This window comes from Typopeltis vanoorti, chromosome 2 (genome assembly GCF_054136105.1).
Source record: "Typopeltis vanoorti isolate ZY-2024b chromosome 2, IOZ_Tvanoo_1.0, whole genome shotgun sequence".
NCBI classification, from domain to species: Eukaryota; Metazoa; Arthropoda; class Arachnida; order Uropygi; family Thelyphonidae; genus Typopeltis; species Typopeltis vanoorti.
Window position 1 is genome coordinate 830,210 of NC_143550.1, and position 21,308 is coordinate 851,517.

The following is a 21,308-nucleotide window of genomic DNA, read 5'->3' on the forward strand; positions in this document are numbered from 1 at the left end:
GTCAATTTAATGTGCCAAAGTGTAAGGTTATGCACTTTGGGGTGAAAAGAATAGCAGCAGTATATCGCATTGGTGGAGCCGTACTCCAGGAGATTGATGAGGCCAGGGATTTGGGAGTGTTGGCGGATAGGGAATTGAAGTTTAGGGGGCACATTGCAAAAGTGACTAAAACAGCACCAAATCACTTGGCTTTTGAAAAATACTTTAACATGCAGAGACAAACAAGTTGTTGTTCCTTTGTATCGAGTCTTGATAAGACCCCATCTGGACTACTCTGCCCAGTTATGGGCACCAGGGTTTCTTTGTGATGGGGAGGAATTGGAGAGGATCCAGAGACGAGTGACCAAGATGATAGCAGGTCTGTGGAATGAACCTTATGACAATAGGTTGAAGATTTGTGGGTTGCAGAAATTGGACGATAGGCGAAGGAGGAGTGATATGATTGAGACATTCAAATTACTGAAGGGTTTTTATAAGATTGATCCAGAAGATATTTTTGAAAATATGACTGGTGGTGGGAGGACTAGGGGCCATGCATGGAAGCTGGGCAAGAGCGTGGTTGACAAGGGTGTTAGAGCTAGGTTCTTTACTTGGATAGTGGTAAATGAGTGGAATAAGCTTCCAGAGTCTGTTGTGGGTGCTACGACCGTGAATGAGTTCAAGGCAAGGTATGATAGATACTGTTTGAATGTCGAATAGTTGTTCTTGACATGATGTTAGGGCCTCCCTCGATGAGGCTGTCGACTCCTTGGAGTTGCCCGGAACAATAACAATAATAATAATAATAGCTGTGCTTGATGTATGCCGTTTATCTGAGAAGCACAAAGAGTTCATGCTTTGTGGTGAGAAAAGACCTGATAAAGGTTCCTCGCGTCATGGATGGGAATCAATCCCAGGTTTTTCTGATCAAAGGGCTTCATCTGTACTTGCTGAGCTATGGACTTGGACTCTTATTATTTAATTTGTGCATAAATGATACAGGAAATGATTTGAAGGGAAATACTAAGGATGTTTCTGATCCATTTTCCTCTGATTCCTTGATTCTTGAGGTTTGTTCTTTTGAAGTAGAGAATAAGGAATCTTCATCAGAATTTCTAAGTGAAGATTCAGTGGCTTCGCATGCCTATTTAGGTTGGGTGAGCTGTGGTGTGGCTTATGCAACCAGCTCTACAAAATTCACATCGATTTGACTGTGCGATTCCAGATTTTATTGATATATGAAAGTTTTAAAATGCATAGCGCTCATCTTAACTGGTCCAGTGCAATTCATTCTAGGATAACTTTGAATAATGTGATTTAAAGTGCAGGAAGGTTCCTCTTCGAAGGCACGAATAGCTTCGTTAATTTCCGCTAAGAGAGGCCGTGTGGCTGTGATGTTCACGAAGCAACGTGTAGCTAGCACTTTTATATATACGGAGAGCTTTTTGCGAAACAAAACGATACTTGAATTTTACACAGTTCGGGATTACCTTATTATCCCAGCAGTGTTTCAGGAAAGTTAGACGATTTAATTGTCTAGACAGCTTCAACTGTATTTTACCATATTGGCGGGCCTTCCATGCAATCATATCTCCGTGGATGATGTCGATTCTCGTAGACAGGCTTATACGTTGGTTGTGCATTTCTAAATCATCTAGGGAATTGATTTCGTGCACTTTAAATTATGAACTGTGGTCTATTTTACATGACATCTCGTGTACAGCTGGACAAAGAATTTGAAAAAATACAAGGCCGATAGATGAAAAAATTTGAAAAATTAAAAAAGAATTCTACTGTCAATCCAAAACTTGCTACCAACACCATAATCAACCTTTCTTCAGTCACCCTGAAGCCTGAAACACTCAACGTGCTTTCACGTGGCCACAACTTCGCCATTGCTCCCAAAAAACTACCTAGTGAGGATATTATGATCCAGATCGAAAGGGGAGTCCGCTACCTTCCACATCAAATCGCCAACAGTGTAAGACTGGATTTAGCTTGTGTCCTCTCCAAAGCAAGACCACCAAAACCCAACATATTCAACAAAGAATTTAAAGCTCTACAGGAAATGAGGAATAATAAAGAATTAGTTATCACCAAAGCGGATAAGGGAAATGCAACTGTAGTACTTAACCATAAAGGACTAGAAAGGTAAGCTTAATGCTCTTCTATTAGATCGGGCTACTTACTCTCTATCAAATGCAATCCCACCAACTCACAAATTAGAAAACTTCACAGTCTCCTTAAAAAAGTCACTTCTTGGCCTGTAGAAGTTACCAACAGATTAAAGCCGTAAGCCATTTAACTCTATACCCTCCCCCTGTATTTACGGACTCCCAAAAATGCATAAAGAAAATGTGCCATTACATCCCATAGTGATGGCATTGATTCCCCCACATACAAATTAGCTAAACATTTGGCCAAAGAGCTCACACACTATACTGGCAACACACCATCACACATAAAAAACTCAGCCCACTTCAAAGCCAGCATAGAAAACCTTACACTCCAACATACTGACATAATGGTCAGCTTTGACGTCTCCTCCTTATTCACAAATATCCCACTCAAGGAAACTTTAGAGCTAATTGAAGCTAAATTTTCTCCCGATATCTCGGCCCTATTTCAGTTCACAATGAACTCGGGCTATTTCGTTTGGCAGGGAAAATTCTACAAACAAATAGAGGGGACAGCCATGGGTTCACCCCTCTCCCCACCCTTAGCCAATTTCTTTATGGAGAAATTGGCCAAGGGTGGGGAGAGAAGAAAAAAGCCTTAGCCTCTGCCCCATAGAAACCAACCATATGGCTTCGCTATGTTGATGATGTGTTCGCTATTTGGCCACATGGCTCTGAAACACTCCTCTCCTTCCTTACACACTTAAACAACCAACACTCCAGAATCAAGTTCACCCTGGAAAAAGAGGAAAACAACAGCCTCCCTTTCCTAGACACACTAGTCACCTGCCAGCCTGATGGAATCTTGGTTTTCTCAGTTTATAGAAAACCCACCCATACAGGCAGATACATTCACCAACAATTCCCCCCCCCCACACACAACAATATGGAGTGGTGAAAACACTATACAACAGTACAACAGGGCTAAACTAATCTGTTCTAACGACATGGCCCTAAACACTGAACTAAATCACATCCTCAACACCTTCTCAGCCAATGGCTACCACCCCCAAAAAACCCCCCAAAAATATTAAAGCCTACAAACCACAGCCCCCCCCCTCCACAACAAATATTACTCCAAATCCATCACCATTCCCTACATCCAAGGCACCTCGGAAAAAATTACCAAAATTTTAAAGAAACATGACCTCACCTCCTGTTATAGGCCTTACAGAAAATTGGCATCCCTTATCCACTCCACCAAAGACCAACCACTTCCCCTAGACCTACCTAGTGTATACCAGGTCCCTTGCAGTTGTAAACTGTCGTAACAGTTTACAACCTGGCCAAACAGGCAGTACAGCGAATATCAGAATTTCTGAACACAAGGACTACATCCAGTTTCACAAGTACAGCCATTCTGGTCTTGCAGACCATGCTCTGGATACATGCCACAGAATGCGACTGCCCCAAATTTGGGAAGCTTACATAAGCAGACCTTCAGCCCAACAGCCAAGAACACCTACTTAGCCCGCTAGAGGGCACCATCAGGACTTCTAGGAGAACGATAGCTTCATATCTTCATTCTCAGTTACTGTGTTGTAGTGCCTGCGTGCACGTGCCTTTTTTGTAAGTTCCTTTTGAAAATAGCAACGTGACGTTGCCGAGATATCGGAATTATTTATTAAAGTGTAATTTAATTTATATTCTTATCTACGTTGTTCAATTCCCTAAGTGATTTAGAAATGCATAACCAATGTTTAAGCCTGTCTACGAGAACTTATTGCCAATTAAGTCGTTACTACCTACTACAACTACGATTTTTTTTTTGTCTTTAATTTCTTCATTTATATTCTTAATTTATATTCTTAATTTTCCCTACAGGAAAACTCTAAGTTGTATTCCAATCTTTAAGTCTTAGTTTTAGGTAGTCATCATCATTTATTCTTATATACAATTAAAATATCCATACTTCTTAGATTAAACTTATTTATATTTATCAGCAGATGCTGCAGCAGCTTTGATTTTCTTGTGTCCTTGTGCAAACTGCAAAAACTGTTTACAATCATAATCAAAATTGATCAATACCATTAGTTCTAATTTAATTAATTCTAAGCTACTTTGATTTCTCTGCTCTGTCCATTTATTGTTCATCATTGAGAATATTCTCTCAGTGTGGGTATTTGAGCCTGGAATACTTAACACAAAGCCTAAAATTTTACCAAGATTTGGAACATTGATTTTCTTGTTATTTAATTCAGTAAATATATTCACCCACTTTTGTTCAGTACTTCCTGATTTCACGATATTCATAACACTTACTGCACTACAAAACTCTTCATACAGATTGTCTTCATTTACAATATCAATATGAAATTGTTGAACAATGGCTTGCAAATGCCTGAAAGAATGTTCACTGTCCAAATTTAGAGGCACAAGACAGTGGATGGGATTTGCATCAGATAAATCAAAATTCTTTGAAGTGTACTTGTACAATGAACAGTAAAAACTAACAAAATCATCTTTATTTATTTATTTATTTTTTTTGTAGGGCTGGGGTCATACAGTTTAAAATATTTTCAGTGGCATTACCAAGAAAACTGTCCTTTATCCTGTTAAATTTTACTACCTAAACATTGCATTATACTGAGCATTCAATGATACTAAGATCTGCAATTTCAAGGGATTTGGTAGCTTGAACAAATATAGCTCACCTGTAGTGTTATTTAAGTCTTTACTTGTGTTACTGAAAAAGAAGTTCAAATTCAAAAGTCTTCACATCTTTCTCTCCGTTTATGTCTTTCAGTGCTAGAATGTTGCTTGCAGTCATTATTACTCCTGTGGGCGATGCTGAAGTCATGTTTACATAATAGACAATTAGCTTTGTGAACATTGGATAGCATGGGTTTTATCCATGAGTACTGTTCTTTCCATTCCTTCAAATAAACACACAAATGTTTGCATTTCTTTTTTTGGTGGCATTTTTACATTATTACTTTCCGTTTCACCGTCACCTATCCATCACGAAAATATACAATGGCATTTGTTGTTTGCAGTCATTGTTACCTCCATGAGTGATACTCATGTTTACATAATATACAATTAGTTTTGTGAATGTTGAATGGCACGGGTTTTAGCCACGAGTACTGTTCTTCCCATTTCTTCAGATAAATACACAAATATTTGCATTTCTTTTTGGTTGCCTTTTTACGTTATTACTTTCCGTTTTACCGTCACTATCCATCATGAAAATATACTATGGCACTCGATGTTCAAGGATGCTGAAAATATTTTGAGAATGAATGCAGGCACAACGGCTGGTAAGAATGCAAGATAGGAAACAGACAAACAAAATCTGGAAGTGTATATCGAAAATCACTACCAACGATTTGATTATTCCGAATGGGTCTCGATTATTAAAATTGTACCAAAGGTTACAAGATCTACGCAACGATATAACATCTTTGCTGGAACACCCATGTATATTCGTTGGCCGGAACAGAATTATATCGATTGGAATTTTCCAAACTATCGATATTAGTGACAAATTGTATTTGGCGGTTATAATATACATTGAAAAATTAACGACAATGATTGATTATGAAAAATACAGGAGTATTTGAAGATCAATACAGAAGCCAGGATGATCCAAAAAAATTAGTTAAAATACGGGAGTTCCCTGGAAATACGGGAGAGTTGGTCACCCTAGGTGGTAATGATAGTTGGAGTCAATGATTGATGAGGTAAACACATAAATCAAGATTTAGAGGATAAGAGGATAACATTTCCGTATCTAGTAGTATGCCATCATTAGGATCAGCTGAGTCTAACTGCTGTAATGAAATGTCTGGAAAGAAATATTATCTTAGGTCCAATATAAATATAGACAGAAGAAAAAAAAGCTTGTAGGTTTTGCATAATAGTTTTACTATTACTGAACCCCTCATTGTTTTCTGAAGGTCGGCCCTAAGGTGTAGGATATCTACTATTTAGCGATATCATGTTCTTTTTTTTTTATTTAGAATTTCAGAATAGCTGAAATTGCACGTGTTAATTGAAGAACAGTCTTTAAGGTTGTGGCAGTTGGCAGGACAAACATCAGCTAAATGCAATAGTGGACAAAAGCGCTTACTGCAAGAGAGGGACGTCCAAGCATTAGTGTACTGTACCACAAAAAAGAAGAATAAGCAGGTACTGTCACCTTTCATATATCACTGATTGAGAAATGCTGCTCTATGCTACATTCTTTAAGAAAGACAGAAGACTCATCTTTATCACCTGTTTTCATTTTTTTGTTTTTTCAGTACTGATAATCAAACCCAGTTGTCTCCCAACATTATTAATTGCAACGTTAAAGGAGTTCATTTCTCCCACATTATTGTGAATAATCCAAATTGCTAGTATAATTTAGATCAGATATTCTAAGATTCTTAGACCACTTAAATCCCAAACACTTCCATGTAGAGTCTTGTCATTACAAAATCAGTTTCAAGATTAAATAGAAAAGGTGACAGGACAAATTCTGTCTTGCTCCAGTTGTTATTTTAAACCATTCACTATATGCTTTATCTGCTTTTACATAAGCCTCACTGTTAGCAGTGAGGTTGACATTATGGAATTCATAGTTGACAGGCAAAATTTGTGAAGACTAAGACATTATGGAATACCTGCCAAACTTATTAGCAATACAGATGAAACATCTGTATTGCTAATAAGTTTGGCAGGTATTCCATAATGTCTAGTCTTCATAAATTTTGCCTGTCAACTATGAATCAAAGGCCTTTTTTGATGTCAACAAAACACAATCATAGATTTATGAAATTCTAAATGTTATCTCATCGATCTATCTCAGTGAAAATATTTAGTCTATGAAGCTTCTTTCCTTTCCACTTTTAAGCTGCTTGTTAACTAATTCCTTTATCCTGTTGAGTGTAATAATGCAGAGAACCTTATGTGGAATAGACAACAAGCTATATAATTCTCACACACTGCAATTTTGTTTCTTAAAAATGGGCAATATTATACTTCTAGTGAAGTATCTGGGAACTATATTTCACTTTGATAGAAAATGCTCAGGATGTCATTCAGTCAAGTCACTATACTCTCCCTATCTCCTTTAAGCATTTCTGCAGTAATTGCATCATGTGATGACTTTTGAAGTTTTAATTTTCTTATTCAGTCTAACCTCAGATGGTGTAATGGGACTGATATCAAATTGGGAAGTGGAACTAGCCTGCTCTCCAAGGATAACTGGATCACAAGAGTGACACCTTGCAATGATGAAATTTTGCCCTTCATTTGTGTTGCTATTTTTATCACTTAATGATTTCACTCCATTCTTGCTCTTCCTGCATATCTTAATAATTTCATATTGTCCTTTGTGATTATTCTCACTAGCTGCATTCTCTGTCATGTTTTTTTGTTTTAAACCAGGAGTTTTTTAACTGTATTTTTCCTTGCCTGTTAATTTCTCTCTTTCTTTCTTAGTCCAGTGTTTCTCAAAGTGTGGTTCGCATACCCACGGAGGTACGCGAAAGGTCTTCAGGTGGGTACGTGACAATTTTTGGCTATGCATCATTAATGCACGGAATAATTATTACAAAAAAAAAGAATTGTTTTAAAAATATATATTTCTCAATAAATTATACATTATGTATGAATTCTCCTACTCAAATTGCGAGTTATTATCGCCACAACGTTCACATCCTGGCGATAGTAACTTGCTTCCTGCGATACCACTCCCCAACAGCGTCACTATACTGAACATGCAAGAAAAACAAGTAGTTTTATTGTATCACTGAATAAGGTGCAGAGACGTTTGCAGTCTGTGCAATATATTTCTCAACAAATAGTGCAATTAGAGATAACTCGGATAAAAACGGTACTAACTAATGAATCACATCTCCTCCTCCAACAGAAACTGTTGTATAGACTCGAGCAAAACCGTATGTTGCTGGTGCAACATATGGTTTTCCTCGACACCACCCCTGCCGTGAACGTGTTAAAACTAAGAAATATATAGTGAACATATTTCAGATATTATGGAATTCGGTTGAAGAGAATTAGCATTTCAACTGAACTGTTGGCTTGTCTTTGGTTCGTGCGATCTTTTGTTAATACTGCACCAATCATGTGCACTTCTTATAGCTGCTCTATCTTTACTGGCCTACCATTGCTGTCTGTTTTGCCCTCTGCATTTACTTCTCATTAGTCATTTGTGAAGGATTGTTCATTGTTTTTCAAGTCTTGTAAATTGCTGATAACTTTTGCTTGAAATAATGGGAAAGAAGATGAAGCTATTTGAGTAGATGACTTTGACAATGCACACAAGGAAACGGTCTCAATGCCAAAAGTAGTGATAGCGAATAGAAGTTTCTTGGTAAGTCGCACCATTTTCAGTTTTTTTCTGAAAATTTTAGTTTCCAAAAATCCTGCATATATCTTGCACCATGATTTTTTAGCTTTAATTTTCGGGGAAAACAAGTGCGAATTATATTCGATTAAATACGGTAATTTTTTTTAGCTTTCAAATTCTTAAGTATGGATCATTGGTTAAAGACTGGATTTATAAAACGCACAAAAGAGAGCAATATAGCAAATACAAGTAGCTGTAAGCAACAAGAAAATGTTGATATAGACATTTACAATGAAATATACATCATTATTTATTTATTATTAATTTGATAAGAGGATACTTGGTAATAATGAAAATTTAAGAAGGGGTATGCAGATATCTGAATTTGAGAAACACTACCTTAGTCTATTTGCATGATGCCCCAGCTCTTCCTGGATTCTTTAAGCAGTTAACTGTATTGCCTTACTGCTCAAATAATTCTGTTTTTGCTTCTCTGTAATCTCTAAGGCAGATTGACTGGTTTCCTGTGCATCCTTCTTGAAGCTATTGTACACACTTTCTACTTCATAATCTTGTAGGCAAGCTCTTTTGTAACAGCTGAGAAATTCATCCTGGTAAATTCTGGGAATGTCATCACTACTCAGTGCTTCATTTTAATTGCATTGTTAACAAGGAAGTAGTCAGATCCTATCTCTGCACTTCTGTATGTCCTAGTGTTCCACAGAACTGGGCCTATTTACTGTTAATTAATTAGAACATAATCATGTTCAGTCCAGTTAGCTTACATAACTGGAGGATACAAAATTAATAACGGAAAAAACTCACTTACAAAGATTATTTAATAGTATAATTTTCACCTGTGTGTCACAGGCATCTTCAGTACATTAAGCTCAAATTAAACAATAACTGAAATTGTCGGTTATTGTTTAATTTGAGCTTAGTACTGAAGATGCCTGTGACACACAGGCGAAAATTATACTATCAAATAATCTTTGTGAGTTTTTTCCGTTATTAATTTTGTATCGATATGTCTACTCACGGTATACCTCTTTTAAAACTTATAACTGGAGGAGTTTCATGTGATTGTCACTGCAGTTACAAATTCCAAAAAGTCCAGTTACTTACGCCCAGTAATTGGAATTAGTGCCAACCTTGACACTGATTCCAGTTATTGAGCACAAGTAACTATCTGAACGGTCCATTCAAATCCCTTAAAATAACTATTTATTAAAACTGCCTAGTGTGTCTTTTAGCTGGTTAAAGAAACACTCTTTCCATCTTCTGAACCCTTAGTAGGATCATAGCAGCTAACCACATTCAGATCTTTAATCCCAGTTTTAAATTCAGTAATCAGGAGCCTTACATCCATGAAGAGGATTACCTGCATTTTTCTTAAGTAGCAGTTTACAGATGTTTGCCATCCTCACATCCAAAGTATGTGTATTGAGCACTATACTTCTGAATCTCATCAGTTCCTGTCATTTCTTTTAGGTAAGAATTTCCACTTTTATCCCATCACTATTTTTGAAGCAGTGGAATGCTTCCAATGTGTTGAATGCATTGGCCTCCACTGCCACTTCTGACATTGGAACAGTGGGAGCCAGAAGTGTCCACTGCATCCAGTTTTAGAAATAGTAGAGTACAGGTACTTGAGATGACCTCTGTTCTGATATTATGTATTTTGTGTATCAGACTATATCATTTTGACAGCCCAAGCAAGTACACTGTAGCAGTTTTCTTTTTTTTTTTTTTTTCACAAAATCCCATCAGTGTTTTTTCATATCCAAATTTAAAGCTGTAATCAAACACAGTCATATTGAATAGTCTAGTCAGAAGTTGACTTGTGAAGTTGGCCACTCCTCAGCAGGGTGTACTGATAGTACAGTGGTAGTTGGTATTTCTTCCTACTAAAGATGTTATGCTTATACTGACAATATTCAGTCACCATAGCCTTTTTAATGACAACAGATCATACCACTTGAAGGTGAGATGGCAATGCACCTATGTCTTTTTTTTTCTTCCATATAATTATACGTTTTTATAATTTCAGTTTTGACAACAAAGTGGAGTAAAACTTTTGAATTTGTTACTTTTATTATTTTTAAAATAACACAAGATGTTACAGAATCTGTAGGCATATTTGTGCTACATGTACACTGGGATGGAAGAAAATAATCTGTTGATATTACCATTATTATGTGACACCTCAGGGAGTCCAAGGACTCATCGTGGGAGGGCACACTACTCTGTTTCGCTAAATACATCTCATCCTCTTCACTACTACTTAACTCTCCAACTGTGACACTACTACCATCAATGGCATTTATCGCCAAAACAGTATTTTTTGTTGTGTGTTCTGAAAGCCGATTTGTCTGTACACGGGATGAAAAACCTGAGTTTCCAGGAGAAAAAAACCTGCTACCACCGTATGAGATTGGCTAACTCACCTTCAACTGAAAAAGCCCATATAAGGATTCCCCTTGTCACAACGAGAATCAAACCCAGATCTTTTCCAATCAAAGGGCACAATGTTCTGCTATTCTTCCAGTTATGCTATGGTGGCTACGGCTATTATTCTTTAATATCTAGAGGTTATAATTATTGGGAATGTGTCATGAGGAAAGCTGTTCCAGAGATTGGTATATAAATGAGGAAAAGGAGAATCTGTTTTTTTTTAGGCTTGTAGGATGCAAGAAGTATTTTATAGACTTGTAAGATGCAAGAAGTAAAATACTTCTTGCATCCTATAAGCCCTTTCTGATTGTTTCAGAAAGGGCTAGAAGTAAATATCAAGAAAAGAGCTGATGCTCTCTGATCTGGATATTATCACAATCAAGGGAGTTAAAATTTTCTTTGCAAGAAAGAAATTAGGACTGTTTTGATATTGAAAGTGACTAGGCTATTCACATCCTATTTGTGAATTCTCTGTAGATCTGTGTTTCACTCTTGTTATAAAAGATCTTGCAGCATAAGATGTTTATATACTGCAATGTTTGTCAAATAACTTCAAAGAATTGAGTACTGTCAGCTACTAAACTATAATAGGATTATTGTCAGAGACAGAGTGAGATCCCTGGAGCACTCCTGCATTGGTTTGAAGCCTTAGGACACAGTGATCAGTCAGAGAGAATCTTGTCAATCGATTTATGGAGTGTATGAGGTAGATCAAATTTGGATGGCAGTTTGCAGTGTTTCAAGAGCAATAGCACACATTTTTCCATAATTTTTCATGGGATGTATTCTGGCGTGTGGTGATGTAGGCTAAGAAATTTGTCATTGATTTCTTGGAAGAATCCATAGTAGTTGCTGATCCTGCAGATGGTTAAGAATGCTGATGGCTTAAGAGAGGGCTGTAGTGATGACACTTTAATCTCTCTCTCTCTCTCTCTTTTTTTTTTTTAAATTGGTTTTTGTTGGATGCATATTTATTGACTTCCAATATGCATCCAAATACACACATACTCCAGAGATCATATGAATTGTGAAATGAATCACAGATTATTACTTATGCCCTGAAAGTTGTACATGAACCTGTTTAGAAAAAGCTGAAAATATAGAAAATCTGTCAGACATTTTATTCTGGTCTGTACTTTTTGTATACTGAGAATAATTGACTTCACTGTAAGTGCTCTATAATATAAAGCATCTTTACTGGAAAGAAAAAAAGAAAGATTCATTCTACTAGCAAAAAATAAGAGATGTTGTTTATTGAAGCTATTTAGAAGTCACTTTTTCTTTAGAGCTACTTGTAATACTGATTGTTTCATTCTTGTCCTCTTATTTATGTTGTATTTTCTTTTGTACAGGAACAACCAGGAGAATTGCTTTGAAATATTTACGAAATGGTCAAATTTTATGAGCGAAATGATACCTTTCACTTCTCATGGGAACAAGTTGCCGTAGCTTTTTGGGCTAGGTATCCTAATCCATACAGGTATGGTTTTAGAAGTAACGCCATTTTTATGTGGGTGGAATTTGCAACTTCTCTGACTGACTTTATTATTTTTTTTTAATTTTTTATCCATTTTCTTGGTTAGTACAGTTTATGAAGTTTTTTTTTTTTTGTAAAGAATATTGGAAATTATACCAATTCAGTTTTTAATAAGACTTTTCTTTTAGCACATCAAGTTTCCACAATGACATGCTATGCCATCAGTACAGATTGAGTAAAAATTTATCATTTAATGTATTTGATCTGTGTTTTCTTTTCCCCTTATCCAGATACAATCCAGATATTAATTGGAACAATTTAGATGTAATAATAATGCACTATTACTACTTTATTTTACTGATTGAAAGAAATGAATTTTATTAATGGACAGCATTCCAAATTCACTGTAATGCATAGGCTAGCATATTGCAGCAGCAATCACAAGGAAACAGGTATGAAATCATTGAAATCTTCAGTATATGAGGTATCTGGCAGTAGCAATATTTTGGGAGAAATTTTGGTGAGGCTTGTTACCTTACACATTGTTTATCCTGCAGTTATTAATGCATCTGCTAAAAATTAGGGAAACTGTGGTTTATTGCTTTATCTTGCCTTGCATAGAAATGACAAGCCACTGGTATCAGTGAGCAGGCAGGTCATTACCATGTAAGACTAAAGATGTTATCAACTCTTGAGAGACATAAACTGTTTAGCCACATGATATTGAACAGGTGCATGTTGTAATCTATTATATGTATAGCTCTAACATGCATCCCACTACATCTGTTTATGCAACTTATCAGATTGTTATAGTTTCAGTAGAAAAAACTTGCATATACCATCTGTGTGCATCACCAAGTGAGCACAGTTTTATAATTTTTTCATTATTTACAGGATACTAATTTCTTTTTTTTTTTCCTGTGTAGAATTATGCAAAATGAGGATGTCTGAACTCCAAAAGATATATTTTTCTAGAAAATTGTTATCCTAAAATAATACAATGTTCTCTGAAGAAATAATTTATTCATAAAATATGAGTACTGAATAAGTAACATGTAGGGTCCATAGAAGAGATTGGTTGGTCAACCTATAGTTAATATATGGGAAGAGAATTGGGAAACAAGGATGCATTTGATGGCCTGTGCATTGTATTCTTTAAAAACACATGGGAGGGTAGGCTGTTCCACAATATAGCAGCAGTAGGAATAAAAGAGGAGAAAGAGAAACTTGTTCTATGAGTATGGAGTTTGAGTGTGAAGGGATGTTGGGTGGTAGCTGCACATGTCTCAGTGGATTTGTTAAGTGGGGAGGGATTATTCATGATAGTTCTCATGAACATTTACCTTGACATTATTTATAGAAGATGCATGCAGCAAGTACTAGATGCCTGTGTGAGAGTGGCTGAAGTGAGTTGGTAAGAGAAGAATCTCTGGTCAGTCTAACTGCTCTCTTCTGTACTGCATATCAAGTACTTTTAGGGAGCTCCTAGGAGCACCTTCCCAGGTGTGTAAACAGTATTTGATAGATGGGTAGATTTCTGATTTGTACAGGATTAAAGTAATACTTTGAATGAAAGAGGAATCCTAATTTTTTTGGATACCAAGGAGGCAATGGTTGTAATGTGTGTATATCAAGAGAGTCTCGATGTCAAGGTAATCCCAAGGAGAGAGATCTCATCTTGCCTAGAGATTTGGGCATTGTCAAAGTTAAGGCTGGGATAATATGGTTCTTTTATGGGAAATAAGGCAGAACTGTGTTTTGCAGATTTGAAATTGAGATTATCCAGGTCCCATCAAAGAATGGTTTAGAGATCAGAATTTAGACTTGCAGAGGTTGTCACTCCTGTGATTTGTGGTGGTTTGGTGCAAGATTGTCAAGTGAGGAGAAGGAATGTAATGTCATCAGCTAAAATTTTGTATTGAATTGGTGGTCAATTGGAGCAGGTCATTAATGCATAGAACAGGGTGGGTTATAGGATAGAACCTTGTGGGACTCCAGTATTAGTTGCACAGTTAGAAGATAGGGAACCATCACATGCAACATGCATCCTGTGAGAAAATTAGCAACCCAGTTGCAGAAGTCACGGGACAGACCAAATGATGGAAGCTCACTTAATAGGCTCTTGGGCCAGACTCAGTTTAAAGCCTTGGATATATCTAGTGCAACCACGTGGGATTCACTAAACTTTTTCATGGGCTTATCCAGAGGTGTGTGACATAAGTAAGCAGATCCCTATTGAACAGGATTGGTGGAATCTATACTGGGATTTGATTATTAGTTGAGTACTTTCAAGATAGCATGAAAGTTTGCTGCTAATAGTTCTCTCACTTACTTTGGAAAGGACTGAGGTGAGAGGGATTGAGTGATAGTTTGATGGTAAGGAATAGGTTAGACATGGGCTAATTTCCAGGTCATTACTGGATTAACATCCAGTAGATGCCACTGGAGTAAGAGAGCATCAAGAGCAACATAGAATGGAAGTAAACTCTGGAGCAGCACATTTTCAGGACAATTGGAGGAATGCTGTTAAGGCCAAGGGAATTTTTGGTATCTAATTTGGATTGGATGTTGCTGATGATTTCCTGGTGAAAGGTCAGAGGAGGCATTGAGTGTTGGGTGTTTGATATGGTTGGGGGACATTTACCAAACTCACCTATGGAGCATTTAAAGAAAAGTATAATGGCAGGAGATTGGCTTTCTCTGTGAGCAGTGATACAGATATCCATCTGAGTAGAGGAGAGGTGGGAGCAGTTTTGGACAAAGTTGAGGGCAACTGCTTTGTCTGGAAATCGTATAGCAAAAGTACGTAAGTTCTTTTCACTTAAACTCTGATATTCTAGGTCTAGCTACTCAGTGATGAGACCTCAAAAATGGTTGAAACCGGTCTGGGTAGTGACCTCTCCTCATAATGTAAAACAGTACTACATCTCCTAAGAGCCGTGTGTTTTTACATTATGAGAAAATATCAAGAACAGTGAGGGAGCTTGTTCCACCTTTGCAACGAGTTGCCGTGGTGTGGCACTACCAAGTGGTCACTTACACTTGGATACGCCGACAGTTCGTCGGCATGAAACGTTACAGATCGTAGTTTTCGATCTTAGTTTCGCTTACTGGCTGAAAAACAATAAGGGATTTTTATCCCCTTAACTGCTTTGGATCAAGTTTCCTTCTTTTGGCTCTTTCGAAATCCGTTTTTTTTTTTTTTTTATGCACTGATTTTCTTGCAGCTGTTTCAGTGTAAGCAGCTAGATAAGGTGGAGATCTTATTGATAGCCAGTTCCATCATGCTTGGTTCTTTGTATGTACAGCATTAATGTATCTTTTGGAGACACATGACTTACTTAGTCAATGGGAATTGAGCTTGGAATGGGAAATATGTGCTTCATTTCTGGAAATGATTACTTCAGTGATATATTCAGTGCATATGCTTGGGGATGAAAATTGAAAGCAATAACCATGGGAATGAGGCATAGAAATTTCAGAAGTTGTCCCACTTAGTGTTCTTATAATGCTAGATGACTCTTGGTTGAGAATGGCTGTGTGGATGTTGCTCAGTGGGAAAGCAATAAACACAAGGTCATCGTCAGAATTACCTAAGAGAGAGATACAATCTTCACAATATATTTGAAGGGACCACTAATAAGGAAGAGGTCTAGAGTTGGGAGTATCTGGTAACCTCATTGGACATGAACAATTTGCATAAGGTCATTTGGGATGGCAAATTTCTTAGCATCTGTACCTGCTTGATCTGTGCAGTTGGAGAATGAAAGCCAGTTGGTGTTGTGTACATTGAAATTACTGAGGAAGATAACCTTTCTGTTGGATTGAAGGACATTGACTTTCAAAGAGTTCCAAGTGGTTAGTGGCATTAGGAAAGTAATATACAGACAGCATATGAATTTGACAATGGGGCATAGAGATTTTCAGCCAAAGTAGATCATGATTGGGAGATTCTGAGTTGAATGCCTTCTGACATGATATGTCAGAGCAAATGTATGCACAAACATTGCACTTGAGCTGAAAGGAGTTGAAGAACATGTATTTGTGGAAGTTCAGATGAGCAATGCTTAGAGAGTTTGAAATTTAGGTTTCTGTTAGAAAAAAAAAAAGCATTTGAGGGTTTTGAGGTTGGAACAGAGACCATGTATATTTGGAAAGTGAATCTGGAAGTCTGTTTGTTGACCAAATGAATCATACAAGTTCTCTGTGTTTTGGTTTTCATGTTGTGTGTTAACACTGCTCCCTTTCTGCAATAGAATTCTTCTTTTGTAGTCAAAGTACCATGTTTCATTGCTGCCTTGTCATTTCTCTTCTAGTAGTTTGTGAAGTCATCAGCCTTGTTCATGCTGGGTAAAGTAAAAGTCTGGTTGGGCTCATATACGTGATTAGGGATAATTGACTTGGAGGTTGTTCACAGCTGCCATTAGTTCCGATGCAGTTGCCGTTGTGTCACTGGTTTCCCCAATTGCAGGAAAGTTGATCCATCCTTTTTTTGTTTGTAGGTTTGAAGTGGTAGCATCAGTGATTTTGCTGCAGTCGAAACTGATTTTGCCATTAGTTTGGTGATGTCTTCCTTCAGTGTGGAAGTCAAGGATAATGCCATTATACTATTTGTTTTCGGTATTGATCAAGTTGTGCACCGTTGACTCAATAAGGCTAAGGAGCCGGCTGGTATTTATGGTAGTTTTTTTTTGTCTAAGTACTGATCGTGGAAGTGTTCTAGCTTGGCATCAATTAATTTGATGTTGCGGAAGAAGAAGATTTGATCGATAGTAATGAGGCACCGCTTTGAGGTTTCAGTGTGATTTTCTAAGTTCAGAAACTGTTCCATTGAAAGAAAGCACAGAGCTAGTTCAAGTCACAAGAAGTTTGTATGACAATTTGTCAATTTTTATGCACTGAGCATGAGACTATTGGTGACAGTATTGCATAGAAGGCTTTTTTGGTATCTGTTGTAGCTATGAACACTTGATGGCATCGTTGGATTTATTGATGCTAGATGGCTGTGTTGCATTGGACATGCTTGGTGTACTGTCTTTGGAAGGCTTTACTGCCACCAATTTTGCTTTTTACTTTAGGCATTAACAGGTGCTTGGATGTGTCCAATGTTTATGAATTTAAAAAAAAAACTGTTATGGGGCACTTAGAGTACTTACAGGTTCTGCATGATATCAATTATTTTGAGAATTGCTGCTTCAGTTTCACTTAGTGAAATTAAAATTATAAAAATAAGGAGCACGTGTTCATGTCAACTTATTTCAAAGTGCCACCTATCCTGATTTTTTGATAGTATAGTTCTTAATAATAATTACCCAGGTTTTCTGTATTGATCCTAGGTAATTGAATTGCTTTACTTGTTCTATATTATTGTTTCATATTTTCATTTGGGGGGGTGCTTAAGGGTCAAAGCTGTATAACTGAGAGGAGACCTCCACATAGCCTTTAAAGGAATGCAGAGAACCGACCAGGGCTTCTGACCTAATGTCCAATCCTCACCTTCTCGTGGTGCACCCTGTTGGGTATCTACTTTGATACTGAACGAACGAGGATGGGCTGGCAAATTGGGATTCAGCCGACCAAATTGTATTCTTATTGGTTAAACCAAAATAAAAAATGATGGTACAACATGACAAAATTTCATGCCGGCTGGGGCGTCGCCCGGTTAAACAAGGCCCCCGTTGTTTTCGCCAGGGAACCAGGGCGAACAGCGAAAAGTCAGCTACTGGAACAAATCTGAAAACAAACCCCAACTCAACATCACCAGAGTTAAAGATCGGTACTATCAACGTAAGAAGCCTGAATGGCAAAGAAATGGAGCTAGCTGAGGAATTAGATAAGTACCAGATCGACATAATACGGGTGACTGAAACAAAAAAGACCAAAACTGGTGAGATCTTTCTGAGCAATAAATACAAAATGTTATATTCAGGCAATAACAATCAAGGAAAAGAAGGAGTAGCCATAGTATTCAACACAAAATACGAGGCTAATCTTCTTGAATGGCAGTCAGTCTCAAGTAGAGTAATGTGGGCAAATATGAGAATGGGGAACTGGACAATGAGACTTATTTGTGCCTATGGTCCCACAGAAGGTTCTACTAAGGTAGAAGTGGAGGAATTTTTTGAGGCTTTAGAAAAAGCAACTGACACAATGAAAAAGGAAAAGTTGGTCCTTGTTGGGGATCTAAATAGTAGAGTAGGAAATGATTGTGAGACATACAAAAATATTTTGGGAAAATTTGGAGAAAAGAGCAAAGCTAATAATAATGGCAAATATCTGTTGGATTTCTGCTCAGGACATGGACTGGTTATTACTAACACCATGTTCCAACATAAAAATGTGCACAAATTCACATGGAGAGAAGAGGCTAGGAATAAGAAAAGTCTCATTGACTATGTTATTGTTGATAGTGATGTTTTCTCCCTGGTGCAGGACACCAGAGTGTACAGAGGATTTGAAATTGGAAGTGATCACTATTTAGTCTTGAGCAGGATAAAATTGAATTTCATATTGAAAAGAATAACATGTAAGAAAGTTTTAAAGCGAATAAAAGTTGAGCAGCTCTCAGATGTAAACTGTAGACTAAAATACAGAAATATTATTGAAAAGAAAATGAAAGAGTTTGAGAACAGGAATCAAACCTTGGAGATTCAGTGGCAAACTCTGAAGGAAACATTCATTGATTCTGCCAGAGAGGCATGTGGTAAGTTGTGTGCAAAGATAAAAAAATCAGAACTCCCTGGTGGACACAGGAAGTTAAAGAGGCAGTGAAGGAAAAGAAGAAAGCATATCAAAGGTTCCTGGCAAATAAGTCAGCTTTTACTCTTACAGAATACAGAGACAAATGTAAGAAAGCTAAACAGTGTAAAACTAGCTAAACAAAAGTCATGGGAGGACTTTGGCAAGAATATAGAAAATAAATATCAAGAAGGTGGCAAAATATTCTGGAGGTTGTTGAAGAAGCTTAGGAATGGAGGAAAGAGTGCTGTAAAAGGAATTAGAGATGATAAAGGTGAAATGAAAACAGGAGAAAAAGATATCCTTGAAGTATGGAGTAATTACTTTGAAAAACTGCTAAATGAAACAAGCAGTGATGATAGCACAGTGATAAAAAACACTGACCAGGCATGCAGTCAGGAATACATATCTATACTTGAAGTAGAAAAAGCCATCAAAGGCTTGAAATGTGGAAAGGCAGCAGGAGTAGATGATATTCGACCAGAAATGCTGAAGTATGGTGGTATAAGAGTCTTACAGTGGTTGCACTGCATAGTTCAGAAAGCCTGGACAGAGGGACGAATTCCCGATGATTGGAGTAGAGCTCTCATAGTACCCATATATAAAAAGGGAAATAAAACTGAATGTGAGAATTACAGAGGTATTTCCCTACTGAGTGTTCCTGGCAAGATCTATGCAAGTATACTTGAGAAACGGTTGAGAAGAATTGTGGAAGAAAAGCTTGGTGAAGAACAAGCTGGATTCAGGCCAAATAGAGGCTGTCAAGATCAGATCTTCACTTTACGACAAATAGTCGAGAAAGCATGGGAATATAACAAAGATCTGTATTTAAGTTTTGTCGATTTGGAAAAGGCATATGACAAGGTGCCAAGAGAGAATCTATTCAATACACTGCAGTTATATGGTGTCAATGGGGCATTATATCAAGCAATACTTAGTCTTTATTTGAGTTGTGAGTCAGCAGTTAGAATTGAAGGAAGTACAGGAAGATGGTTTAATGTTAAATCTGGTGTGAGACAAGGATGTACATTATCCCCTCTGTTATTCATTATCTATATGGATCACATTATGAAGGAATGTGGTATTAAACCTGATATCAAAATTGGAGATGTTAATGTCAGCTCTTTGCTTTATGCGGATGATGTTATACTTCTAAATAAATCCGCTACAAGTCTGCAAGATTCTCTGACTAAATTGAATAGCTGTTGTAATAGATATGGTATGAAGGTCAGCAATAAAAAGACAAAGACAATGAAAATAGGCAGAATCATTGAAAATGTCAACTGTGTTGTGAATGGAGAACCTGTGGAACAAGTAAAACATTTCAGCTACTTAGGCACAATTTTTACTGAAGATGGTAAACTAAATGTAGAAATAGACAACAGAATCAGCAAAGCTGGTATCGTGGGAAGTCAATTGAATAAATTCATATGGAATAAGAAAGAAATTAGTTGGAACACTAAATTAGCTGTATACAAGAGTGTGTTCAAACCAATTTTAACTTATGGATCTGAGAGCTGGGTCAGAAGTAAAACACTTGACCAAAGACTAGAGACCGCAGATATGAGAGTCCCGAGAAAGATTAGAGGCGTGAACAGATGGCATCAATGGCAATATCGTATTAAAAATGAGGATATTAGGAAAGAACTTGACATTGTCAGCATCCAGGAATGCGTTAGCAGAGCTAATCTCAGATGGTATGGTCACTTAAATAGAATGGGAGAGGAAAGATTAGCAAAACAAGTGTTCTCTGCCAGGTTGGCAGGAAAACGACCCAGAGGAAGACCAAGATATAGGTGGATTGATACGGTACAAAGTGCCTTAGACGATAGAAATATAAGATCTGATAATGTTGGAGTCTTGACAAGTAACAGACTGATTTGGAGGAAAATTGTAGATAGGAAGTTAGTAATGATGTAATTTTTTCATGTAGTACTGTCATATCCTGTACACCCCTTGAGGGTACATGGCAGGAATTTGATGATGATGATGATTTTCATTTGGATTGCTTCCCTTTTTCTTCCTATTACCATTAGTTTTGTTTTACGGAAATTGATTTTCATATATTTATTACTTGTTTGATGCAGATTGGTCAGGATATTTTCTAATTTTTTTCTTTTTCTTGGTTGTCTGTAGTGATAGCTATGTCGTCAGCATTCTTTAAATGTGTTATATTTCTTCCATTTAC

General features: G+C 37.0%; 1 protein-coding gene across 4 annotated transcripts in view; it reads left to right on the forward strand.

The window, feature by feature from the left end:
• Positions 1–21,308, forward strand: part of LOC150108775 (PRELI domain-containing protein 1, mitochondrial-like) — a 132,836-nt gene that overhangs the window by 58,402 nt on the left and 53,126 nt on the right. For all 4 annotated transcript variants that reach the window (XM_090410108.1, XM_090410098.1, XM_090410090.1 and 1 more), the window contains one exon: positions 12,258–12,385. In XM_090410108.1, the coding sequence (XP_090266234.1) occupies positions 12,294–12,385 (92 nt within the window). In that variant the 5' untranslated portion in view covers positions 12,258–12,293. The remainder of the gene's footprint in view (positions 1–12,257; positions 12,386–21,308) is intronic.